General features: G+C 60.2%; 4 protein-coding genes across 5 annotated transcripts; 2 read left to right on the forward strand and 2 right to left on the reverse strand.

The window, feature by feature from the left end:
- Nucleotides 1-143: 143 nt before the first annotated feature.
- PLTP (phospholipid transfer protein) lies at nucleotides 144-4,675 on the reverse strand. Its single transcript, XM_051803175.1, has 16 exons — nucleotides 4,432-4,675; nucleotides 3,557-3,672; nucleotides 3,237-3,336; nucleotides 3,036-3,164; nucleotides 2,746-2,901; nucleotides 2,546-2,609; nucleotides 2,365-2,428; nucleotides 2,157-2,248; nucleotides 1,844-2,020; nucleotides 1,639-1,698; nucleotides 1,379-1,540; nucleotides 1,151-1,218; nucleotides 1,033-1,075; nucleotides 816-879; nucleotides 657-733; nucleotides 144-564 (listed from the first exon to the last, which is right to left on the reverse strand). Exons 1-16 carry the CDS (start codon nucleotides 4,662-4,664, stop codon nucleotides 424-426), a joined length of 1,746 nt encoding a protein of 581 aa, XP_051659135.1. The 5' UTR covers nucleotides 4,665-4,675; the 3' UTR covers nucleotides 144-423.
- Nucleotides 4,676-6,368: 1,693 nt separating this feature from the next.
- Nucleotides 6,369-17,906, forward strand: PCIF1 (phosphorylated CTD interacting factor 1). 2 transcript variants are annotated; one of them, XM_051803166.1, is made up of 17 exons: nucleotides 6,369-6,487; nucleotides 6,706-6,814; nucleotides 9,422-9,560; nucleotides 9,738-9,862; nucleotides 10,312-10,449; nucleotides 10,617-10,747; nucleotides 10,985-11,139; nucleotides 11,370-11,517; nucleotides 11,716-11,799; nucleotides 12,545-12,644; nucleotides 12,824-12,986; nucleotides 14,192-14,364; nucleotides 14,779-14,865; nucleotides 15,350-15,534; nucleotides 15,629-15,722; nucleotides 15,928-16,103; nucleotides 16,859-17,906. In XM_051803166.1, the coding sequence occupies exons 3-17, from the start codon at nucleotides 9,437-9,439 to the stop codon at nucleotides 17,109-17,111; spliced, it is 2,136 nt and encodes a 711-aa protein (XP_051659126.1). In that variant the 5' UTR covers nucleotides 6,369-6,487; nucleotides 6,706-6,814; nucleotides 9,422-9,436; the 3' UTR covers nucleotides 17,112-17,906. The 2 variants fall into 2 exon arrangements, with proteins under 2 accessions (XP_051659126.1, XP_051659127.1); XM_051803167.1 differs by lacking the exon at nucleotides 6,706-6,814 and having other exon boundaries at nucleotides 6,426-6,487.
- A 1,829-nt stretch (nucleotides 17,907-19,735) lies between these two features.
- On the forward strand, nucleotides 19,736-21,578 carry LOC127478059 (E3 ubiquitin-protein ligase RNF182-like). The gene has a single exon (XM_051803201.1). The coding sequence runs from the start codon at nucleotides 20,075-20,077 to the stop codon at nucleotides 20,798-20,800; it is 726 nt and encodes a 241-aa protein (XP_051659161.1). The 5' UTR covers nucleotides 19,736-20,074; the 3' UTR covers nucleotides 20,801-21,578.
- Nucleotides 21,579-21,728: 150 nt separating this feature from the next.
- On the reverse strand, nucleotides 21,729-24,852 carry LOC127478064 (iroquois-class homeodomain protein irx-1-A-like). Its single transcript, XM_051803208.1, has 2 exons — nucleotides 24,696-24,852; nucleotides 21,729-22,338 (listed from the first exon to the last, which is right to left on the reverse strand). The coding sequence occupies exon 2, from the start codon at nucleotides 22,300-22,302 to the stop codon at nucleotides 21,850-21,852; it is 453 nt and encodes a 150-aa protein (XP_051659168.1). The 5' UTR covers nucleotides 22,303-22,338; nucleotides 24,696-24,852; the 3' UTR covers nucleotides 21,729-21,849.
- Between the last annotated feature and the right edge of the window lie 57 nt (nucleotides 24,853-24,909).

The raw sequence follows: 24,909 nt of genomic DNA on the forward strand, positions 1-24,909 counted from the left end.
CACCCTGTGCCAGGGAGTTCTGGGCTTGACCCCCTCTACAGGGGTCCCTGCAGCTTGAAACAAGTGAACTGCCTGAGCAGCAGCAGTACAGTTACTCTGAGCCCTCTGGCACTACTCTGAGCTCCATTTGTTCCCAAGGACCTGAGCTGGGCAGTAGTGCTGGCTACCTCCTTCCCATCTCCATGCCATGTGTCCCACATGGGCACATCCTCCAAACAACAGGGCCGTGCATTTGGAGGCGGATGGTTTATTAGTGTAATGAGAATGGGTGCAGCAGGGTTTCCCAGAGCATCTCTCTCCACCTTGCTGCATCCCACCAGGGCATGGGCACCCTGAGGATGTGCCAGTGGTACCAGGGAAGCTGCTTCCTACCTACAGTCTACGGGTCCAGCCCAGGATCTGCCCTCAGTCCAGGGAGAAGAGCTAGAGTGAGCCGGGGTCCAGGCTGGGCTCTGCGGGCTGGGAGCTGGGGTAGGCAGCGGCGGTGGGCACGGGGCGGTATTTATCAATCACCTCCCGCAGCCCCTTGGAGAAGTGGAGATCAGCTCCCACCGTGAGGAATCCCTGTGGGGGGAAGAAGGTCAGTGTGAAGCTGGGGGTGACGGTCCCTTGCCCAGCAGGGTGTGGGGGCCTGGGCTGTCTCATCTTGCACGTACCGCATGGTTGGTGACCACCTCCCTGGTGAAGTCCATGCCTTCAGGCAGGGGAATCTGCACTCCCTTCTTTGTCCTCTCTGCGGGGAGGGAGAGACAGAGTGAGACTGAGCCCCTCTGAGCCCCTGCCCAACCCAGCTGCACAGGAGCAGTAATGCCTACCATTAAGGATTGGCATGATGGTCAACTGCAGGAGGGTCTTCAGTGGGGCTTGCAGGGAGAACAGCTGCGGGAGAGGAGCTGAGGTCAGTGCAGAGGCAGAGCTGCCAGCCAGGGTGGGGAGGACTGCAAGTGGGAGTCCTGGGTGGGCAGCACCTCCCCAGCCCACCCTACACTGTGACTGGTTGGAAGGGTCCCCAGGCCATCACCATGTGCTCACCGCCAGTGACTCCAGCGCTGACTGCTTGGAGTAGATGCGAAACCTGGAGGGGAGGAAGCAGCCGTGAGTGGGGTGCAGACAGGACCATCCCCATGCCCCCACGGGACCCCAGACGTACCGTCGCAGGTCCAGCTGCACACGCAGCGCCTTCCCTTGCAGAAACACCTTGGCACTCAGCTTGGTTTCCTGGGGAGAAGGAGGGCTGACTCACAGCAGGCAGAGGGACAGCCAGGCCAGCCCAGTGTCCCTCTGTTCTGGGACACCGGTGCCTTCCCACACAGGATGGTGCATGCTCCTCCTGTGTGCACCAGGGTGGCCTCACAAAGAGCCCTGGCCTCCCCCTCACCACAGTCATGCTGGAGAGCTGGACGGGCGGGCGGTCCGGAGGCACCAGTGAGATGTTCAGGAAGGCAGAGACGGAGACAGAGGTGCCCAAGGGTTTGATGGTGCAGCGAGGGGGAGCTGAGACCTGCAGCACCAGCCGTAGCGGAGCATCCACGGAGGGGCTCTGGGGAGGGCAGGTGAGCTGGCGGCAGGGAGCAGGGCAGGGCTGTGCTCTGCCCTCAAGCTCTCCCGTGCCACCCGCCCCATGCGGGGGCTCCTCACCAGCATGAAGATGGTCCCGAAGAAGGTGGCTCTCAGCAAAACCTCCAGGTCCTTGGGCACCTGCGGGGAGAACAGACCACCAGAGGGGAAGTGAGGTGCTGCTGTGGATCCCAGCAGAGCTGCTCCCTAAACTGCACCTCTGCTCTGCGGCACAGCCCAGCCCTCCCTCCTGCCTGTGCACAGCCAAGTGTCTGGCGCTCCTTACCTTCTCCCCCTGGAGCTCAATGTTCAGCACTCCCGCCTGGAAGTACGCAAGCATAGCTGAGTCGAAGAAGTACTCAGAGAAGGCAACATAGACCATGCGTTCAGTCTCCTTGATCACCGGCTCCACTGCGTGGTTCTCCAGCTCCTGGTCCTCTCTCACCCGTGGGAAGAACATGCCCTGGGCCAAGAGCAGGAGAGGTTCCCACAACCATGGGGCAGCCCACCCTGCTTGCTCCGTGGAGCCCAGTGTGCCTGCTGACACAGCCATTCCCACAGGGATGGGAAAGATCAGCAGGGCAGGATCCAGTGTTCACCTTGAAGTCGAGGTCAAGGGTGTCACTGGAGACGGATGGATCCCGCAGGAGGGAGTAGTCAATCCCGATGTGTTCATCCACATAGTTCCTAACTGCCGGGGAAGATGTGCTGGCATGACCAAGCCTAGAGCTGCCCAGCAGCCCGATGCCCAACCCTGCCTGCCACAAGGTGAGCAGGATCCAGTCCCTTCCCTAGGGCAACACTCACCAGGCACCGTGTCCAGCAAGGAGTTCAGCAGCACCAGGCTGGCGTGCTCCAGGGACGGGCAGATCTACAAGGCAAGGAGCTGGGCTGAGGGGAATCGCTCCCAGGACTGGATGAAAAGCTGCACAGGCAGGGCAAGGCCTGGCCCCCCTGGGCTCCATCACCTGTCTGTGCTCAGCCCTACCTGCTGGCTGAGGAGGTAGCGCATCCCCGTGATGATGAAGGTGCTCAGGAACTCGTAGACCTTCCTGCAGGACACAAGAGCAGCTCTGCACTGCCTGCCCTCTCTGTGGCTCCATCCTCATTCCAGCACACAGCTGAGCTGGGGAAGCACCCCAGGAAGGAGGTCAGGGAGCCAGGCACAGGCAGAGGGGTCTGTTGTACCTGAGTGTGCCGGAGAAGCCAGCGTGCATTCTGGTAATGGAGGCATTGCAGGTGATGTTGGAGATCTTGGGGCGCCCAGCCTCATCCTTGGCCAGCCGCAGCACCGTGTGGATTTGGACACCATCCGCAGAGGCATTGATGGACCCGATGTCATAGCTGAAAGCCAGGGAAGCAGATGAGAGGAGCACACAGCTCCTGCCACCTGCAGGGCAGCAAGGCATCCGTGGCACCCAGTGGGCACAGCTGTGGGGTGAGCTGGTGCCCAGGCAGCAGGAGGGGAGGCAGCTCACAAGAACCAGTAGAGCAGCTGCCTGCGGAAGCGCAGGCTGATGGAAGCATTGTTGATATTGAAGGCGAGGTGCTGCTGGGGCTGGAAGTTCAGGTCCGAAGATGCCAGCTGCAGGTCCGTCACCCTGACCCTGCGGGGAGGGGACAGGGATGATCAGACGGACAAATGGACCCAGGGAGCCCTGGGCACGGGCAGCACTCACTGGCTGATGTTGTAGTGGAACTGCCCCTCCTTCCCGTGCAGGTCTGAAATCGTGATGTTCTGCAGCTCTTGCTCCACGAAGCGCAGCCCCTCCTGCTTCACTGCAAGGCAGAGCGAGCCCGGGCTAGGACAGCCAGGCTGCGCTGCCCTCCAAGCAGCATCGCCCCCGCCAGCCCCCTGCTCCTCCTCGGCCACCCCACGGGTGGGCAGTGCAGGCAGAGCCCTACACAAATGCAGACCCCAGGAGCCAGGTGTCCAACCTCCCTCTTTCCCAGGCCCCGGGATCCCAGCCGGCCCCTTAACCCAAGTCCGGCCCCTTACCCAAATCCAGCCCCTTGGAAGTAATCCGGATCTTGCAGCCGGGGGGGCTGTGCGAGGCTGTGACCAGCCAGGGCAGGAGGAGGAGGAGGAGGCAGCTGCCGGCAGCCATCTCACACCTGGAGGCAGAGAGCAGGGTCAGAGAGCTGGCCTGGCAGAGTGCGTGGGGGTCAGCACGGGCTGGCCCGCGGGGCACACAGGGCGCTCCTGGCCACCCTGGGAGGGAGTGACTGCTGCCCAACCTGCCCGGAGCATGGGATGACCGCAAGAAACACCCCACGGCTTCACTGTTACCCCCGAAACCACCCAGTGCTACCCAGGTTCCCTTTGCCAGAGCCCCCGCCCCAGGGTGCTGCACACAAGCCCCAGCACTGGCCCTGCGGGGCCCGAGGGTCCCACGTCCCCTGGGCACACCCACTCCAGCAGTCCCCCCGCCCTGAACACACCCCGCTCCCCAAACCGCACGGCCAGCCCCGTGCGTGCTGCTGCAGCGGGGAGCCCCAGCACCCCGCAGAGGAGGGACCCCTCGTCCGCGGGGCCGCCCCACGGTCCTCACTGTACCCCCGAGATGTGCCGCCTGCCCCCAGGCTGGGCTGGGACGAGAGCTGGAGCCCGTCCATCCCGCAGCAACAGGCAGAGCTCCCTGCAAGGCTGTGGGATGGGACGGGGCTCCACTGCAGCATTTTCCCCCAGGTCTGTGAAAGGAGAGGATGGGGGACCCCTCTCCCCGGGGCTGTGGGGTCGGACGGGGCTCCCCCACAGCGTTTCCCCCAGTTCTATAAAAGGAAGAGGATATTGATCCCCCGTCCCCGGAGCCACTGTTCTGCCCGAGGCTGGGGTGTTCCCCCGCACAATGCCGGCTCAGTTCGGGTACTTACAGCGAGGATTTCTTTGGCTCCCCGGCGTGGGGAAGCTGAATCACGTGAAGGCAGGAGAGGGGGAGAACACCACCAGCTCCAGGAGTTTCTTTTGAGCTGGCTGAAGTTCTCCTGCCTTTATATATCCCCCAGTTGCCACTCCTTGCTGGCCCACAGCTGGGAGGAGACAGCGGGACAGACGGACGGGGAGGATGCAGGTCCGTGTCCCGCCGAGCCCGGCTCGCTGCCAGCATCGGCAGGACAGCGGCTCGTTCGGTCGCCCGGCTCCAGGCTGGCCACGCAGCCTCCTTTCCCCCCCCCAAAAAAACACCGCTCCTCGCATGTCCCACACACCCAGCCACAGCCCTGGGCCTGCCCAGCACCCCCCTGCGAGGGGCACGCGTGCAAACGGGGCCCGGGAGGATCTGTGGTTATAAAACCCCTGCCAGTGCTGAGCTCCTCCAGCTCCAGCACAGGCTCTGTGGCCCCGGGCCGGGGGTGCTGCCACGGTCTGGTTCGTGTACATGTCTGACATGAGCCTGAGCAGAGAAGCCGCCGAGGCTGTGGACTCTCAGTGCTGCCCCCACGGCCGCTGCCCCGACCCCTGTGACCACCCGGGCAGCTCTGGCTCTTCACGACGTGCCTCTGGCTGGCGTTCCCCGGCAGCCTGGGGGTCACAGCACTGTGAGGGGTGCTGGCAGAGAGTCCCCTGCAGCGCCCTTGTCACCATCCTGCTCCACCCACCCGTCACGGGGAGGACGGGCCGGTTCTCAGCCTGGGGCTTCTTCCCAAAAATCCTGCCTGGGCGAGCCATGCCGAGGGGCTGCCCCTGCCCTCACCACCCCCTCGGCCACTTGAGCCGCCTCTCTCCGAGGACACTGTCCCTCCGAAGAGTTCCCTCTGCCCCCGAGGGGTCAGTCTGAGCCGGCCCTTTGTGCCCGGGGCGGTTATCGGTGCTCTGGGCAGCGGAACCGGGCTGCTGGGAGCCCAGCGCGGGAGCCTCAGTGCTTACACAGCACTTATCCCCTCCAGAACTGCTGCGCCAGCATTAACTCATTAAACTGACCCCGGTGCTCCCGGAGCAGAGGGCAGGACTCCGTGGAGACCGAGCGGGATGGGAAGATGGGAAACCCCTTGGAAAGCTGGCCAGCGGGGATATCCCAGAGGAAAACTGCAGAAGAGGGACCGTGGCTGGGGGTGATGGCCCTGCGGCTGCCCCTGCCCGTCTCCACAGGGGCCGTGGGCCAGCAACCAGCCATCGGGGCTGAGCCCGCGTCAGGACGGACACTCTGCAGGGTGGGTGCGCCGGGGGCTCGGCTCCTGCAGCACCTCAGGGACACCCAGACAGCCGTGTCCCCCTTCCCCGTCCCGTGTCACCCTCCAGCACAAGCTGCGCAGCAGCACCAGCCACCGGCCGCGGGGCAAGGGAGCGACCCCGGCCAGCGCTGCACAGTGTCCCTCACAGCGCGGCCCCGCCGCCGGGATCTGCGGGAGGGGGAACGGCCACGGCAGCGGAGTATGAAAGGACGCGTCAGCGCTGCGCCCGAGGGACCGCCTGGACCATGAGGGACCGCCAGGACCTTCAGGGCCCAGCAGCGGTGGCGGAGCCGGCCCGGGCCGAGAAGCGGCCGCTGTGCCCGGCGGGTAGCGGAAGCCCCGCGCCCGCACATCAATGCGGCCCCCCCGGCCCGGCCGCGGCCCCACCCCGGCGCCGCTGCGCTTCAAAGGCCCTTTGGTGGCGACCGCCGCAGCCGCGCCCTGTCGGTGCCGGGAACCGCCCGCGGCGCGCGGGTGGGGCCCGGGGGGCCCCGGGACAGCCCGGGCGGGGCCGCGCCCCCTGCGGGGCGGGGCCGCCACAAAGATGGCGCCGGGCGGGCGGGGCGACCTCTCTCCCCCAGCGCGCATGCGCCGGGCGGCTCCCTCGAGCGCGGGCTCGGCTGCACGCATGCGCCCCGAGCCCGCGGCCCGCGGTCCCGGCGCAAGATGGCGGCGGCGGGGCGGGCGAGGCGGAGGTGGGGCGGCGGCGGCGGCGGACGCAGCGGTGCCCGGTGCCTGCAGCCCCCGGCCTCACGCCCAGGTAAGCGGCGCGACCGCGAGGCCGCGGTCCGCCATGCAGGAGGAGGCGGCGGGGGGCGGGCGGCGGAGGGTAGGCGGCGCAGGCCCGCGGCCGCCATCTTAGAGCGCGGCCGCCGCCGCCGCCGCGCTCCCGCCACCGCGCCCCCGCTGTGCCCCCGCCGCGCCTGCGCGCCCCGCGGCCCCTCCCCGCGGCGCCGTAACGGGCTCCTGTCTCCGCAGCCGCCCCCGCGGGCCAGGCGCGGGACGCCCCGCTATGAGGATGCGGCCCCGGCGCGCCAGCGGCGAGCACGGAGCGACGGCCACGCGTCCCGCCAGGCAGCCCGCCACCGTAAGTACCCGCCCGGCCGGCCGCCGCCCCGCTTAGGCCGCGCCCCCGGACCGCTCCCGGCCAGCCTGCAGAGTTGTCGCCGCCGCCGCCTCCGCTCCGCACTCGCTGGGCGCCGGTGGCCGCCCGCCGGTCCCGGCCCGCCGCGCCGAGGAGCTCCGTGCCGTCTCCGCCGCCGGCAGGGCAGCCCCCGGGAGCTGCCCGGCAGCTTCCCCCGCGCAGACACGGTGTCCCGGTCCCCAGCGCCCCGGTCCCGCTCTCGGGAAGGGGATGGTACCGACGGGGGAGGCGGTGGCCTGGTTCCCAGCCTCCTGGAGCAGCCGCGGTTCTGGGATGGGGGGAAGCGGGGGTGTCCCGGGAGGCTGTCGCTGCTCTCCTTTGTCTGCATTTGCTGTTGTCTTGTACAAAATCCTACCTCGGTGAAATGGAAACAAATACCGGTCCTGTTTGCTGTACTTCTTTACTCTGTGTCTCCTTACCCCTCGCTGTGGTCTCCGGCTGTGCTGCTGCTCTAGGTTGTAAGCTCTCTGGGCAGGGACAGCGTTGTACCGTGTCTGTGAAGCACTGTATGCATTGCCATGGTGTATAAAAACATTCCGTAATCACCACAAAATGCTTCCTCTGGATCCCTGTCACTGTCTAAGTCCCAGTGTAGTTACATAAAAGTAGAGTTGCTTCTGCCAGGATTCTTGTTAGTTTGGCTGTTTCCTCTTCCCAGACCTTAAGGGTACTTGGATTTAATACTCGTCAACACTGATCAAGTGATAAAGCTTCTTGGCTACTTCCCCCATTCCAGTTTATCCATAAATGGGAGAAGGCAGAGCCAGTGACCCTATTTGACAGCTCTTTTGAGCGATAGGTGGTGAAAAACACTGGCAGGTCACTGGAGCTGGTGTGTGCCATCCGGGCTGGGCAGGGCTCGGTGCCCAGTGCTGTCTGTATACTGACCTCCATCCCTTTGGGAGCCCTGGTCCCCCCAGTACATACCAGTTCAATACAGTGTGTGCTCTGTGCAACGTGCAGGACACAGCAGCAGGTGCATGTGCACGTGTGGTTTTAGTTTGAGTAGGAGGAGGGGCTAAACATCCTTCAGAGTTTTCTGCACCGGCCGGGTGAGGCTCCTGCCTTGGGGTCCCTGTAATCCCTATGCCCACAGCTTGACAGGGGTCAGGCTGCCACCCTGACTGCTCTGCCATTGGCTTGGCTCACCTTGGCACCTTTGTGAAGTGACTGTGAGGGCATGGCGGGGTTGGAGTTCAGTGTGAAATTGCACAACGTTCACCTGCTGAGGCTGTTAAAGGCCCGTGATTGCATCCAGCACTCTGCAGCAGGCATGGGGATTGTCACCTGCCTGCTCCTCAGCAGAGACCCAAACTTTGCAGTGTCCCACACCTTTCCTTGCATACACTGCCTGGAAGGATGGAAACATCTTCTGAGGGGCTGAAAGGGTTGAGTTCCTCAGCACTGATTCCACAGCTGGTGCTGTGGGCAGCGGAGCTACAGATAGCTGCTGCCTCCTGCCATTCTGCTCTGCTGAAATAGCCAGTGGGCTTTATGCACAGGAAGGGCAGCAAAGGTGATTAAATCCGAGTGATTTAGCCCACAGAAATCCAGAGCTTTTACTGAAGAGCTGCCGTATGCGGCTCCTGCTTCCGGCTACTGCCGTGCTCAGGTGAACAACACGCTGTGCACAGCACTGTTTTGCTGCTGCCTTGACTGTGCTGGTGTGTCCTGTGGGGTGTCTCCAAGGCCTGAATAGAGTTTGGTATCCGAGGTAGCTGGGAATTACGTAAAATGCCTTGTTTCCCCCCAGTTCATTGCCAGTGTGTTCGGGCTGCCAGAGAGGAGCAATCTGCGGAGCTGTTTCAGAAACTTCCCCGGGGGAAGAGTGGTGACTAAGAGAGGAAAAGCCTGGCTGTTTCTCTCCAGCTGGCAACATTAGATTATGATTAAGAGGAGCTTTATTGTTCCAACAGACCTTCTTTTGCATAACTGTTGTTATGCAGATGAAAAAGCACCAAGGGCCAAAACAGTCTGGCTGAGGCCGAGCAGTTACTGTGGGCCTGGGACATATGGAGGAAAATAATTTGGGAGGTCCCAACGCCCAGCCTGCGGTTCTCCGAACCACAGAAGTTGTTAGTGAAGCTCCAGGGCTATTTTATGTAGCAGAATTTTTCTTAATTAAAGCCTTTTGTTTAAATGATGTGCAGTTATGTGTGGGTAAGTGTTGATTTAAACTGTCTCTGAGGATAACAGATCAGACATGGCCGGTGGTATTGGCATGGCAGAAGGTGACACATAATCACAGAGGAGTGTATGTTATTTTTTTATACTCTCAGTCCTGATGTTCCACTCTTAGGTGAGACTTAGCTGAAAAGTGAATATTTTGAATGCTGGCCTGAAGAACACCCTGGCTGGCCCCATTTAACACTCAGCACTCCTCATAGATGGTTGTGTCCAGGATAACAGGTGCTTTTCAGAGCCGAGGTGCTGTTTGTGTGTACTGATTCAATCCTCGTTTTATTGTCAGAATGAACTTGTAGTGCTACAGCTGTGTGGCTCTGGGATCATTCCTGCTATAATTCTGCATGTTATGTCTGTTTTTTCTAGTGTGGTTGCTGAGAAATGGCCAATGAGAATCACAGAAGCCCTGCGGAGGAAGCGTCTCTCATGAGTCACTCACCTGGCACCTCCAACCAGAACCAGCCCAGCTCCCCCAAACCCATGCGCCTGGTACAGGACCTGCCAGGTACAGACTGGCCTTGGGAATTCTGCAGGGCCCTGGGAGCAGGAAGGGGGTCAGAGCGGGGCTGCCGAGGGAGGCTGGGAACGATGTATGCTGTGTGTGTGCTGTGACAGAGCTGGGACCTGCAGGGCAGGGCTGTCGTGCAGGATGCTCCTCTCCTGACTCCCTCTGTCCTCTCAGATGAGCTGGTGCAGGCTGGCTGGGAGAAGTGCTGGAGCAAGCGGGAGAACCGCCCCTACTACTTCAATCGCTTCACGAACCAGTCTCTGTGGGAAATGCCTGTGCTGGGACAGCACGATGTCATCGTAAGTGCACACTCACCTCGGGGGCTGCGCCAGCACTGGCATGTTCTGCAGGAGCAGGGACCGTAGTCTGTGGACTTCAGATTACAGATGTGGGAGGGTCTTTTGTGCTTTCAGAGCTCCTCGCTCTGAAGCGTGGTTTTGGCAAAATCTTCCTCCTTCAGGTGCACCCTCAGGTGGTGCTGTTCCAGGTGTGCAATGCTGAAAGAACACTCAGGTGGGGGAGTTGTGGTGCGTTTTTCTCATCCAAGTCTTTTAAAAAAGCATGCAGACACAGGTCTAGAGGAGAATCTTTTAGCTTTGTGCTGGTGTGAATAGTGGTGTCCTTATTTCCATCCACGTGGGAGCTGGGAGCAGTGCAATGGGAAGTTCAGAGCTTACTACCTTTGTTCGGGACGCTGCGGTGGCAGCGGGTGAGCTGACGTGTGCTGCTGTTGTTTGGACTCCCACAGTCAGATCCTCTGGGATTGAACGCGGCTCCAATGCCACTGGAAGGTGGGGTGGCAGATACCTCTGTGGAGAGCAAGCAGAGGAAGAGGAGGTTCTCGGAGGAGGTTCCACCAAGTGGCAACAGTGTGAAGAAGCCTAAGGTGGGTCTGGTGCTGTGAAACAAATGTGTGTAACCTGAAACCAAGGGGGGCTGGAGAGCTCTCGGGGGTGTCCTGCGTGGTGTTCTGGTACAGCACTGTTTGGTTTACCAGGCCACTTCCCTTTTACCTGTGTCTGTGGTGCAGTAATTCATCTTTCACACACACAGACTGATGTCCCTGGGAACCAAGCTGCTCAGCCAGTCCTCAGCTCGCCCAGTATTCCAGGAACCTCTGTTTTGAAGGCATGGTGTGTTTCACCTGAAGACAAACAGCAGGCAGCTCTTCTACGACCAACTGAGTGAGTTGTCTCCATTTGTCTTCTGTTCCTTTCTCCATGGAGGATTAGAGACGCACAGGCTTTCAGATATCTTTGGAGAAGAACCTGGGGCATATGACACCTCCCTATATATTTGCCAGGAGTCTTGATAGTTTGTTTTCCTGGCTGGTGAAACAGCCCAAGGAAGCATCTTTAGGAGTAATATTTGATAATCAGTGAATGATCTAGCCATCCTGATGACATTTGCTTCTGCCACAGAGTATATTGGGACCTGGATATTCAGACAAACGCAGTGATTAAGCAGAGGGCACCATCAGAAGTGCTTTCTCCACACCCCGAGGTGGAGCTGCTTCGGTCCCAGCTTATTCTCAAGCTGCGGCAGCATTACCGTGAGCTCTGCCAGCAGAGAGAGGGTGAGTTTCTGTTGGGTTCCCTGATTTCCTTCTCAGTCTTGCCGTGCTGTGGTGATCTTCTTTTTGGCTTATGCCTGTCTTGTCCCTGTGGTCTCTTTTCGTGATGGTTGTGCTCTGTGACATTGTTGGTTGTTGAACTGATTAGGCTGAACTCTGTGTGATGATCCTTACCAGAGCTTCTGGGCATCTCTGTATTGTGTTGATTAAACTCTTTTTCTGTGTGTCTCCAGGGATTGACCCCCCAAGGGAGTCCTTTAATCGCTGGATGTTGGAGAGGAAGGTGGTTGATAAAGGGACAGATCCTCTTTTACCGAGTGACTGCGAGCCAGTAGTGTCTCCTTCCATGTTCAGAGAGATCATGAATGACATTCCCATCAGGTACCATTCACAGACAGGGCACCTTACTGGGATCGTTCTGTGTTGGTCTGGCCTGGTGATTTACCTGCCATGGTTCTGTGCTGTGGTGCTTCCCTTTGGTTGATGAAGTGGTGGAATGCTGGTAGTGGAAAGCCAAGGAACTGGACCTGACCTCCATGCCTTTGTGAGACTGATGCATATGAATTTAATTTACCTCAGGTTATCCAGAATCAAGTTCCGTGAGGAAGCCAAGAGACTGCTCTTCAAGTATGCCGAGGCTGCGAAACGCCTGATTGAATCCAGGTGGGAGCTCCTCTTGCAGTGCTGTCACGTTCAGAAAAGAGAAAAGGATTATAGGGGCTGCTCGTCCTGCCTTATGCATTGCTAGTCATAATTTTGTTGAGGAAAAGCAGTGTTAAGAACATGTAGAAGAAAAGCAGTAGTGTTGGAGGCATCTTTTGATAGTGACATTACTGTAAAATGTAATGCTGGGAAGCCAGAATGTGTGTGGAGACAAGTGAGAGTCAGTGAAGTCATCTGTCATCCCTGAGATAAAAACAGGAGTGCTTGAGCACCCACTGCTGTTACAGAGCAACAAGCTCAGAGTGGCATTTTGTATACCAGGTGGGGTTTTTGTGGCCAGTTCTGCCACAGGACAGAATTGAGGAAGACTGTGGGGAGAACTTTATGGGGCAAAAGAAAAACCTTGTTAACAGCGTAGTTTTCTTAGAGACGCAAGCTCCTCGCAATATTTGAAAATTAAAGGCAACATCAAAATGGACCATTGCCATGACAGATAAAAGTTTTGTGGGCCTCTCCTGTTGCAGAGAGGACAGCAGCCAGCTACACTGAGTTTTGGAGAGAGCATGGCAGTCTCTAGTAATGTAAACATCTAGAAGCACTTTCTAAAGGAGAACTGGAGGGAGGTGACAGGGCAGGGCCTTGATCAAGTGGCTGTGGCCACATTCCACACTGACAGAAAACGTTGCAGGGGGGTGGAATACCTTGCTGTGCAGCCATGGGTTACATTTTGCCTCTGTTTTTGCAGGAGTGCTTCCCCAGACAGCAGGAAGGTGGTGAAGTGGAACGTGGAGGACACATTCAGCTGGCTGCGACGGGACCATTCCGCCTCCAAGGAGGACTACATGGTCAGTGTCCTGCAGGGAGCCGGGGAGGGGGGCACATGGGGACAGGTACAGGTCCTTCTGGAGACAGCTGCCATTGCTTCTCTTTGCTGTGTGCCAAGGGAGAGCAGCCCAGAGTCGCTGAGTGCCCCCGGGGAGTCGGTGGTGGCCGTGTGAGGGACTCTGGTTCTCTGGTTCCGCAGGACCGCCTGGAGCACTTACGCAAACAGTGTGGGCCCCACGTGTCTGCTGCAGCCAAGGACTCCGTGGAAGGCATCTGTAGTAAGATTTACTACATATCCCTGGAATACGTCAAGCGGATCCGGGAGAAGCACCTTGCCATACTCAAAGAGAACAATATCTCTGGTACGCAGCCAACTCTGAAGATCTGTAGGGGTACAGCACTGCAGCTGAAGGCCTCGTGCTGTGGTCTGTCCTCGTTCAGAGTGTCACCTGTTGGGAGGGCAGCTCTGCATCCACAGGGTGGGATTTCAAAGTCAGAAACAGCCCCTCCAGCATAGGCTTCAGCTGGCAGTCACACAGTGCCCGTGCAGTGACAGACTGTCTTCCATCAGTTGCTGTGACTGCCTGTAACATCAAATACCATCAACGTGTGATTTGCCAGCGCGAAGTAGCTTGTTGGGAGCTGGTCACACTGAACAGGGCATTTGTTCATTTCCCTGGACCGTTACTTTTCACTCTGCTGCTTCATGAATTCCTGGGGACAGCTGACATCCCCTTCCTAACACCAAGTGTTCTCTGTGTATTCTCATTTGTCACATTTCTTGTGTTCTGAGCACCGTGTGCTCCCCTGTGCCTCCCAGCATGTCACTGTGCACCCTTTCCTGGCAGAGAGGTCACATTCCTTGATCTTTTCTCTGCTCTTCCTTCCTAATTCATGTCTGTATTTTTGCCTCTAGTCACCTGTTCCTTCCTCCATGGGCCCCACTTCTTTCATCACCACTGTTTGTAGTCCTTTTCCCTTTTGGGTCCTGGCCCTCCTCAGACTCTCTTCACGTCCCAGTGTTTGCCTTTTGCCATTGTTTTTGCTGCTTGTCTTCTAACCCCACTGAGTCAGGGATTCCTTCCAGCTGACCTCTCCTGTGAGCTCTCCCTGATGCCGAGGCAATGGGTAACCACAAGGTGCAGGGAGATTCCTTTGCCTTCTGCATTTTGGCAGCCTTGGAATTTTTACTGTGTGTTGGATGACTTTGGGGCAAACTGAAATAGAACCAGTAGCAGCAGAGAGAGTGTTTGCGTTTCTGGAACATGCCTCAGGACACTGGGGTGGCTGTGTGCTATCTGCAGCTCTGCTGGGTTAGAGATGGAGAAAATGCTGTGAAGTGGGTCTTCTCTGTGCTCTGGCAGTGGGAGATGGAATTAATTTGGGGAATCAGCACTGAACCTAGGTAGCTGTCTATGAGATCTGCAAGGGACCACCACAGTGTTTTTTGGGAGGACCACCCTGCTCTTTAGCCTTATTGGGGTCACTGTGTGTTTGAGGTGGAAGGAAGATTGGTCCCAAATGCCCTTGGCTTCTCATGGGCTGCCTTTCTCTTTGTTCTCTGTAGCTGAGGTGGAAGCTCCCGAGGTCCAGGACAGGCTGGTGTACTGTTACCCCGTGAGACTGGCCATCCCCTCCCCACCACTCCCCAGCGTGGAGATGCACATGGAGAACAACGTGGCGTGTGTGCGGTACAAGGGGGAGATGGTCAAAGTGAGCCGCAACTACTTCAGCAAGCTGGTAAGGGCTGGGCACCAGCCTCCAAGGGCAGGGCAGGGCAGAGGATGGCCAGCTGACCCCACAGAGCTGTCAGACGCTGCCACAGGGAAGGGGGCAGCTGCTCTCACCTTAGTCGGGATTAGGCTCCTGCTGGGAGTATTTCCCAGCTGTTGGGTGTGTGCTCTGGATACGTGCTGTGCAGCCAGAATGTTGTATACTCGCAGCAAGGCAGCCTTTGCTGAGAGACATGTGCTGGTGTGGTGGTTCATTCATGCTGGTGATGAGCTGGTGGCTCACACAGTGACAGCAGATGTACTGACACACCTCCCTGCAGAGCCCACCTGCTCCTCAGCATCCCTCTCCCTGTCACAACATGTGTGTATCCCATTCCTTGTCTATTCCCGGTGTGTTCAGTGTCTGGGCTTTCTCTTCCAGTGGCTTCTCTATCGGTACAGCTGCATCGACGACTCGGGCTTTGAAAAGTTCCTGCCCAGGGTTTGGTGCCTTCTCCGTCGATATCAGGTAAAGTCTCACCACAGCTGTACATCAGAAAGCCTTGACAGCACTGGGAGCTGAACTTGTCGTTGTTCTGGGGAAGGGACATGGCTCTGGGAGCCTGGAGCAAGACAGGGTTTAAACTGGGTCTGTTGTCTACTTCCAATTGTGCTGAGGTAGGAATATGGTCTGGGGAGTGGTTGTAGTCTTGATATGAGGGTAAAGATTTTTGTGAAGAAAACCTTCAATAGCTCTTGACTCTGAGGGGCAACTGAAGGCTCATAGGGGTACAAAAGAAAAATGATGGTTCCGTGGGGCCAGAGTTGGAGGAAGTCTCTGAAGAGCATTCTTGGGTACATGCAGGGACCTACACAAATTTGAGAAAGGATGAGGGGGCCCTGCGTACCTAGAGGAGGGGTGCATGGACGTGTGGCTCTGGGTGCCTGGTCAGTGAAGGGAGCAGCAGGAACAGCAAGTGCAGGCACAGCTCACTGGGGTTTGCTCTCCTCAGATGATGTTCGGTGTGGGGCTGTACGAAGGGACTGGTCTGCAAGGGGCACTTCCCGTGCACATCTTCGAAGCCCTCCACAAGCTCTTTGGAGTGAGTTTTGAATGCTTTGCCTCGCCCCTGAATTGCTATTTTAAACAGTACTGTTCGGCCTTCTTGGACACAGACGGGTATTTTGGATCCAGGGGGTGAGTCTTACATTCCCTTGCTGTGTGTCTGTGTGAGTGCGTGCCCATGGATGACTCAGGTCGGACTGATAGGGATCTTTGCCTCTTTCTCCAGCCCATGCCTGGATTTCTTCCCTATAAGTGGCTCTTTTGAGGCAAATCCGCCGTTCTGTGAGGAGCTGATGGATGCCATGGTCTCTCACTTTGAGGTATGTCTGCTCACTGGTGAGGTGGTTTGGGATGGAGCTGTGCCGTCCATCCTGTGCTCCCCATGGCGGGGCTGAGGGCAGGGGCAGAGGATGGTGATGGCTGCGGCTCCACTCTGGAAGCAGAAGCGTTTCCTTTCCATAGGGCTCATTTAGACACGTCATTACTCAGCCAGTGCTAAGATTGTTCCTTTCCTTGTTGCACTAGAAACTGCTGGAGAGCTCCAGCGAGCCACTGTCCTTCATTGTCTTCATCCCTGAGTGGCGGGACCCCCCCACGCCGGCCCTGACCCGCATGGAGCAGAGCAAGTTCAAGCGGCACCAGCTCATCCTGCCGGCCTTCGATCACGAGTATCGCAGCGGGTCCCAGCACGTCTGCAAAAAGTAGGCTTTGTTCTCAGATCCTTCTGGGAACACGGCTCTGAAGCTGTGTGACAGAAATATCCTCTCCCAAGCTGAGATCAGTGGGAAGCAGGGAGCAGGCAAGGACAAACGCAGCGCATCATCACCCTGGGTGTTCAGGATGAGCAGACAGCATTGTGAATTCCACGTCTGTTTAATGACTGCTAACAGAGCTTGTGAGAGATGTGTGCCTTGGGCACGAGTACAGCCGGAACAGGTCACACCTGTGGTGCTGATCCGTGCTCCTCTGCCAGCCCTTGGACCTGTGAGCCGGCTGAGCCACAGCAGCTGGGTGTCACTGTGGGGAGCAGAGGCAAGGGGCAGTGGGGGCTCAGTCCCCAGTGGGGCAGGCTGGCCCTTGCTCTGCTACTGAGGCAACAAGTTTGAGCAACAACTTGTTTAAGCAACAAGTGCATGAAAACTGAAGTTCTCCTTACCTGGTTAGGAGTGATGACTCACTGTGCTGAGTCCCTTTGGCAGGGACAGCGAGGTCCCAGCACATGCTGGTAGAGAGCAGTGGGGCTCTGCAGCACGAGTGCTTCCCTCTGAAAGCTCAGGAGCCTCTGCCGTACTCAGAACTGCCCGAGGCTGCACTGTGCCTCCAATTTTCCTCAGAATAATGAGAGAAAGGACAGGGGCAAACACTTGTCCTAAGGATGGCAGGCAGGAAGAGGAGGAGCAGGTGTCCAGTGCTGGGGGCCAGGGGAGGTGCTGATGCCTGTGCTCTTCCCTTGCAGAGAGGAGATGTACTACAAGGCTGTGCACAACACAGCCGTCCTCTTCCTGCAGAACAGCGCCGGCTTTGCCAAGTGGGAGCCCACGCCGGAGCGGCTGCAGGAGCTCGTTGCAGCCTACAAGCATTCAGGCCGGACCCTGAGCTCCTCATCTTCCTCCTCCTCGTCCTCCTCCTCCTCGTCCTCCTCCACAGCGGACAAAGAGCGGGAGCTGGGCCGAGAGCAGAGCAGCAGCCGAGAGACTAATCCCAACTAAGGCAGAGGTGCGAGGCAGCAGGGGAGGTGCCGGCGGCCCCGGGGCTGGCCGGGGCAGCAGAGACTGCTGAGTGTGCAGCACCGGCCCGGGACTCCTGCGCAGCAGCTCCACGGCACCTGCTCTCCTCTGTGAACTGCACGCCGGCCCCCAGGAGCCGGGAGCGCCCGGCCGCCCGTGGGAGAGGAGGCTCAGCCGCGGCCCTCACCGGGGGCGAGGGAGCCCAGTGTGGCGCGGCAGGAGGAGCGGCGGCCCCGCGACGCCGGAGTGCCGAGGGAAGGGGCAGCCAGAGCTGGGCGGAAGGACGGTGGGACAGATGGAGGGACGGATGGCAAGCGCGAGTGCTGGGCGCTGAGCGCCGCGGCCGGAGGGGCCCCGGCAGGAGAGGGACGGGCAGAGCCCGAGGGCTCCTGCGGCCGGACCGGCCCCAGCACGGCTCCGTGTCCATAGTGTAAATAGTTCTGTCCGTGGCGCCCACGCTCCTGGCGGGGCTGCTCCCATCGCATCCGTGTTCTTTTCCCATGTGTGAGTCCCGTGTTTGCCGACACTGTGTCCTGGAGAGGAAAGGAGCAGAGGAGAGGAGTTTCTTTGGTGTGTAAAGACGTCTTTGCAGCTGTTTTGTAGTCGTTGTGGTTTTTATGCGAAGCCTCTGGGCTTTATTTAACCTCCTTGGGTTTTGTTTTGTAAGGATTAATTTAACACCGCTAACCATTTTATTACTTTTATCAAGAAGAGCAAAGTCTATTTTTGATTTCTGTTTCCTAGTTCTTAGGAACATTAAAACCAGCATACAGCTCTGCCTGTGTCCATCCCTTTTCTTCTCTGCTATCTAGGGTCCGTGTTCACCCCCCGTCCAGCCTCTACCTGGGTGGAAGGTAGAAAAACATCGGGTTTTGTTTTTTTCAGGACTGTCTGGCATCTGCCCTGTTCTGTACAGCCGTGACCTGGTGAGTTTTGTTTCCTAAAGACCAGTGAGCCCCTAAAGCAGCTCCTGGCTCTTGGCTGCTCCGGTGTGATTTTGGTGCTCTCCCCTCAGAGAAGTGCAGGCAGCTGGACTGACCTTGGACTACTCGGGGCAGCACAGCCGATCTCTGGTGGGGTACCACAGCAGTGCCAGTGCCACAGCAGTGCCAGTGCCACAGCAGCGCTGGTGCTGGTGCAGGAGCAGTGCCAGTGCCACTCTAGGGTGGGCAAGAATTGCCCAGCCCCACACGCTACCTGCTCCCAGGGGCTCCACAGCTCTCCAAAGATGCTTTTGACAGAGGCAAGGAGATCTTTGATGTCCTTTAAGGACACTCAAGACAGCTGGGAACGCTGGCTGCAGAAGTAGCAGTTTGTAAAGCCTTTTTTTCCCTTTTGTTCATTGTTTTGAGGCAAGACTGACTGTTCCCGAGACCCAGGTGAGCAGAGATGTGCTGATTCTGGGAGTGTCCTTAACCCACCCCTTGGTCAGTCAGTCTACACAGAGCCCTTTACTGCTCCCTCAGGTGAGGGACCGTTACCTGGTTAAGGATCCAACAGCTGTGGTGCCACAGGAAACGTGTAAGTGGCATCAGTGACCAGAAGCCACTGGCATGGCTGCTTCTAGAACATGTGCTTTATCCAAACAGAGCAGGAGAGCTGTGCAAGGGGCAGCTGAAGTGGGCAGTTGGGAGTGGTGGGGGGTACAGTTGGGGGTGGCAGGGCTGGGGGAACAAGGCACACCAGGAGCTGGACCCCTGGCATAAAAGCTCTCAGACTGTGCCAAACGTGGATGATTGAACTGAAAGGCCCTCATTAACTGTGCCCCCGTGGTGCTCGGTGCTGCTGCTGTTCTGCCTGGCAGGAGGGACAGAGGTGTGGGGAGGTCCCTGAGTGCTCCTGTCCCTCGGGGCTGCTGGAAACCTGTAAGGGCAGCAGCCTGGCACGGATCTGACCGGGCTGGGGAGACACAACCTGCAGAGTGGGATGTGCCCGGGGCTCGGCCGTGCCCAGCCCGAACCTGTCAAGTGCTGCGTCCCCCAGTGCCCCCAGGGGGTGCCGGACTCCAGGGGCAGCTGCCGCAGTCCCCAGGCTGCGAAGGAGCATCCTCAAGGCTGACCAGAAAGGGAGGACCGCGGCGTGCAGGGAGCTGCGCCTGTCCCACACCGAACGCCGCACCGACCGCTGCATAGACCCCTGCATCGTCCTCCCGCAGCCCGGCGGGGCCCGGTTCTGCCCGAGGGGCTCCGCGGGGTCCCGGCCCGGCCCATCCGATCCCCCCGCGTTCGCCGCTCCCCGTTACCGGGCCAACGCCGCGGCGCTGCCGGCGGCCCCTGCGCCGCGCTCGCCCCCGCAGCGCGGCGGGCAGCGCCCCGCGCCTCCCCCATGGGGCTGCCGGGCCCGAGCCCGCCGCCGCGGAGCCCACCGGCACCACCGAGACCGCCGAGAGCGGGGCTGGGGACCGACCCACCGCTGTGTCCCCACCGGGAGCCGCGGCGCGGAGCGCAGGTACGGGAGGGGATGCGGTGCGGGCCGAGAGCGGGGGCGGGGATGCGGACTGGGAGCTGCTCGCCCCGGGAGAGGGCCGGGGGTGAGGGATGGGGGGTTCCTCACCGCCGACAGAGCCAGTGTCCAGAGCAGTCCCCACCCCGGGGGTTCCAGGGAACCGGCACATGCCGTGAGAGCCAAGGATGCGCTCGTGAGCTACCCCCCCACGCCGGTGCCCTCCCCGGCAGCGGTGTGCCCTCTAGAAACGGGGGCTGGGATGAGGGCGAGTGCCAGCGCCGGTGGCACCGACCAGGGGTTGGAGTTCGGCCTGGGTAGGGTCCCGCTCCCCTGACCCTGCTCCCCCACTGAGCCCCTGGGGCTCACCGGGACACTGACTGTGGGGTGCAGGAGGGCCAGGACCCCACCCGTGGGAGCCATCAGGCCCAGGACCTGCCCCCAGCCCTGGCTGACAGCATCTTCCCTCAGCCCAGGCAGCCCCCCGCACCCCTCCGGGAGCCATGGCCCAGCCGGGCAGTGAGCTGGGGTCCCCGCCGGTGGCACCCACATCCCCTGAGCTGGAGTGCCAGATCTGCTACAGCCACTTCGATGCCCGCGCCTGCAGGCCCAAACTGCTCCACTGTGGCCATCGCCTCTGCACCCGCTGCCTGCGCAGGATGGTGTCTCCAGGCGATGCATTGACCCCCCAGCTCCGCTGCCCCTTCTGCCGCCAGCACAGCCCAGTGCCCGGCGGGGACGTGCAGCAGCTGCAGGATGATGGTGAGGCACTGGCACTGCTGACAGGCCGTGAACGGGCCAAGAAGAGGGGTCCACCCCGATCCCCGGAGGTCCTCCTTTGCCCTGGCGTGCTGGAGCCCACATCCAGTCCCGACTGCCTGGTTGTCACCATCCTGGAGGTGCCGGAGGACGTGGCCCCACCGGAGAGCCTGGGCAGGCTGGAGGTGGTGCGGCTGTATCGCCCCACCAGCCTGGGTGTGCTGCCCTGCCACGGCCCTGGGCAGAAGTGCCGTGCCTGGGGGTGGCGAGCCGTCCCCCGCTTCATCCTGGGTGTCCTCTGCCTCCTTTACTTCAGCTCCCTGCCCTTTGGCATCTACCTCCTGCTCATTGAGCACCACAGCCTGGGCATCATCCTGGTCAGCCTTGTGCCCTCCACCCTCCTCCTCTGCATTGTCTACAGCCTCTGCCAGTGCCTGTGCCTGGAGGTCTTTGGGTTCCCCCACTCCTGACCCTGCCAGGCCAACCTCTGTGCCTGTGCCAAGGAGGGTTTGGGTTCCTTGGAGTGTTATCCCTTGGGGTACAGGTGTTCCCTGATCCACAGCATGCCCTGCCTGGACCACAGGGAGAAGCTCAGCGCCTGGTGCCTTCCCATGCAGAACAGCACTGGAATTTCCATGTGGCAGCCCACATCTGAGTGGCTGCAGGAGCTCATTGCAGCCTACAAGCATTTGGGCTGGACCCTCAGCTCCTCATCCTCCTCTTCCACAGCAGACAAAGAGCAGGAGCTGGGCTGAGAGCAGAGCAGCAGCCGGGAGACTAATCCCAACTGAGGCAGGCGAGTGCTGGGCGCTGAGCGCCGCGGCCGGAGGGGCCCCGGCAGGAGAGGGACGGGCAGAGCCCGGGGGCTCCTGCGGCCGGACCGGCCCCAGCACGGCTCCGTGTCCATAGTGTAAATAGTTCTGTCCGTGGCGCCCACGCTCCTGGTGGGGCTGCTCCCATCGCATCCGTGTTCTTTTCCCATGTGTGAGTCCCGTGTTTGCCGACACTGTGTCCTGGAGAGGAAAGGAGCAGAGGAGAGGAGTTTCTTTGGTGTGTAAAGACGTCTTTGCAGCTGTTTTGTAGTCGTTGTGGTTTTTATGCGAAGCCTCTGGGCTTTATTTAACCTCCTTGGGTTTTGTTTTGTAAGGATTAATTTAACACCGCTAACCATTTTATTACTTTTATCAAGAAGAGCAAAGTCTATTTTTGATTTCTGCCTTGGACCTGCCCTGTTCCCCAGGGACTACTTGCAGCACCAATGGCACTAAAGTTCCCCACATCCCTGCTGGTACATCTGCATCCCTACCAGCATCCCCACCGAGATGCCACATCCCTGCCAGCATCCCCAGCAGCACCCACACCAGACAGGCAACACCAGGAGGCCCAAGACAGTCACGTTTATTATCACTCTGTGTCCCTCCCTGCCCACATCTCCCACTCTTCTTGGCTGGGCAGCTGCCAGGTCCCATGTCCGTCTGTCCTGCCATGCCCTTGGGGACAGGACATGACCAACCCAGCCCTACACCTGCTCCAGGACCACTGGCAACCCTGGTGGACACCCGTCCTTGTCAGGGGGAGATGCCAGCATCGCCTCCACACTCCAGATCTTGGGTTTCTGGAGCTGCTTGCCCTGCCCAGGGCTTGGCCCTACTTCAGGGCTGCCCCCACACCCATCCTGCACGGGGGTGGAACTAGGAATGGGTTCAGCAGCTGGTGGGACCCCCTCGCCCTCGCTGTCCTCGCCGTCCGAGGCACCGCGCGTGGCCCAGCCCGCCTTGTTCTCCTTCTTGAGGCGCCGGCGGGCGTTGGCAAACCAGGTGGAGACCTGGGTGAGGCTCATCCGGCTGACCACAGCCAGCATCACCTTCTCCCCCTTGCTGGGGTAGGGGTTCCTGGGGTGCCGTGCCAGCCAGGCCTTCAGTGCCCCGGTGCTCTCCCGCGCTGCTGCCGCCTTCGCCCGGCCCGGCTCCATGGGCAGCCCCAGTGGCACCTCGTAGGGTGGGGAGACCTGGAGGGGCAGAGGGGTGTCAGGGTGGGATGGGGTGAGGCGGTAACACGGCCAGAGAAGAGAGGCTGAGAGATGTAGGGGCTCCTACATCCCTTCGTGTGTGGGAGGGAGCAGAGCTGTATCCTTTCCCTCCTCGCCCTTTCCCATGCGGATCCTGAAATGCTGAGGTGCGGGGGGGAGGGAGGGGAATGCTGAGGAGGCGCGGGGGACTTGGGACAGCAGATCCCCAGTCCCCACCCTAACCACCCCACACAGCCCCATCCCAGCCCTGGGAGGGTCCCATGTCCCAGCCCTCCGGATCTGCAGCCCTGTACTTACCAAGGGTGTCAGGAGGCTCATGGGCGGTGACAGGAGGCTGTACCCAGCCAGCATGGGGCAAGGGTAGGGGTAGGCGCAGGGCAGTAGGGCTTGAGGGGGTTCCTGCAGGGTCCCCCAAGGCCCCCCACAGCTCCCCAGCTCTTGTCCTGGGCTCCTCTTGCCCCGAGGTGCTGCCATGCTGCAGGAGAGGAGCTGGGGAGCTGCTCCCGGGCGTTTTATAGCTGCTGGGGTCCACAGTGACTGACAGCTGATTAGGGGGTATTAGCACCCACGAGAGCAGCAGCAGGATCTGGGGCACCCAGTACCCCCCCGGCTACTGTTGGGCAGGGACTGGCAGGGACTGCCCTCCTCGCCTGCCTGCCACTGGCCAGGACCCTGTCTCTAGCCCCCCAACTCTGCACAGCCTACATGGCCCCAACGGATGGGGTGCAGTGGCACCCAGGGGCTGGTGCTTGGGACCCACGTGAGCTCCACAGCCACCCACAGCCACAGGAACACAACACACCTGGGACTTTACTGCAGTGCCCAGAGCATCAGTCCTGCCCATGACCCCAGCCCTGACCTGGTCCTGGGGCTGGGGTCGGCAAAGTCCCCCATGCTGTGGAGGGCTGGGTTGGAGGGCCAGGGGCTGGTGGACTCATGCCTGGTGGGAGAACAACCTCCCATATTGCCCTGTCCTGCTCCTTCTGTGTCTTGGCCAGGTCCTCACCCAAGCTCCAGCACTGCCACTTCTGCTGCTGGATTCCCAGCAACAGAGCAGTGAAGGGAAAAGGTCTTGCAGCCCCAGGGACAGCTGGGGATCCCTGAAGGCACCGGGGGGGGGGGGGGGGGCTCCTGTGGCTTGTGCAGCGGGGGCAGCGGGTGGGCAGGGCAGTGGTGGGCAGCTGTGAGAGGGGCCCCGAGAGCCCACGACCCCCCGAGCCGCCCGCTCCTGCCGCCGCGCCTCCCTGCTAAGACTGGGATTATCCCACAGGTTGTATCCGTCATTAAATACCGACTAATAACGCTCTCAGGATATTAAATATGTAACAAACCCGCTTAGCGCTGGCCAGGACGGGAAGACGAAGGTCACTGGTGCTAATGAGCCTGGACGCACCCCTGGCTCCCCACAGGCCCTGGCAACAGCAGAACGTCCCGGGGCTGATGTGCCAGTGCCGAGGGGTCCCAACCCCCTGCAGTGCTCCCATGGCCAGAGCCCCAGCAGCACCTGGAGCTCTCAATAAGCACCAGCTGGAGCTCTGGTCCCGTCCATCCCACCGCCCCTGGTCTTGTGCCCTTGAGCAGCCCCAGGCGTGGAAGCCACAGGGCAGCTGAACACTGGTGCTGGCTGGGACCTGCCCTGGCCACGGCCCCGCAAGTGGCCCCATAACCTTGTCCCCACGAGACTCCTCCAGCCCTAATCAGTGCTGCAGATCCACTTGATTAGATAATGGGGCTGTAATCTAGGAAAGCGCCTGTGGATTGCTGTGGCACACCCTGACCCTGCACAGCACAGCTGGAGAGGGAGGGCCACAGCCAGCCGCCGGCACACACAGCTGGACACCGACTGAGCCACGGCCGGGCAGGCACAGCCACGCACCAGCAGCATTGGGCATGGTCAAGGCTGGTGTGAAGGCAGCGGGACGGAGCCACAGTCGGAATGAAGCCACAGCTGGGACAGAGCCACAACCGGGACAGAGCCACAGCTAGGGCTGGTCACCACGGGGGGCCACACACACCTCACTGCCCTGGTGGTCGGGGGTGTCAGCCCACACCCCCCTGCCCCTGCCTGAGCAGGACAGGGAGAGCCCATCACAGTGCCCAGGGATTGCACTGCCCCCGTCCCAGAGCTGTGGGGCTTGGGCCTCACAGAGGCTCTCCCCGAGGCTGGGTGGTTCCCAACCTTTTTCCCCCTCCGTGGATAATCAGTTTAATGCAGGAGCAGAGAACTAAAACTCTGCGATTAGCTGTTATAATCGCATGTAAATACGCCCAGACAAGCCGCTCAGGAGGGCGGTGTGGGGCTCCGGACTCAGTTACACGGGATTTAGGCTGTTTACCACTCGATTAATTTCATGACTCCAGCCCCAAGCCCACCGCTGTCCCAGCTGCCCAGCTCACTTCCCAGGAGTCAAGGTCACTCGGGCGGGAGGCAGCTGATAGCCCAGAGTGTCAGCCAGCAGCGACGGGCCCAGCGCAGCCCTGGGCTCTGGGACCCCTGTGCTGCAGCCCCGGGGGATGTGCTGGGGAGACTGGGCTGTCCTGTCCCCCCTG

This window comes from Manacus candei, unplaced genomic scaffold, assembly GCF_025592945.1.
Source record: "Manacus candei isolate 608988 ecotype Guabito, Panama unplaced genomic scaffold, ASM2559294v1 h1tg000057l, whole genome shotgun sequence".
Taxonomy (NCBI): Eukaryota; Metazoa; Chordata; class Aves; order Passeriformes; family Pipridae; genus Manacus; species Manacus candei.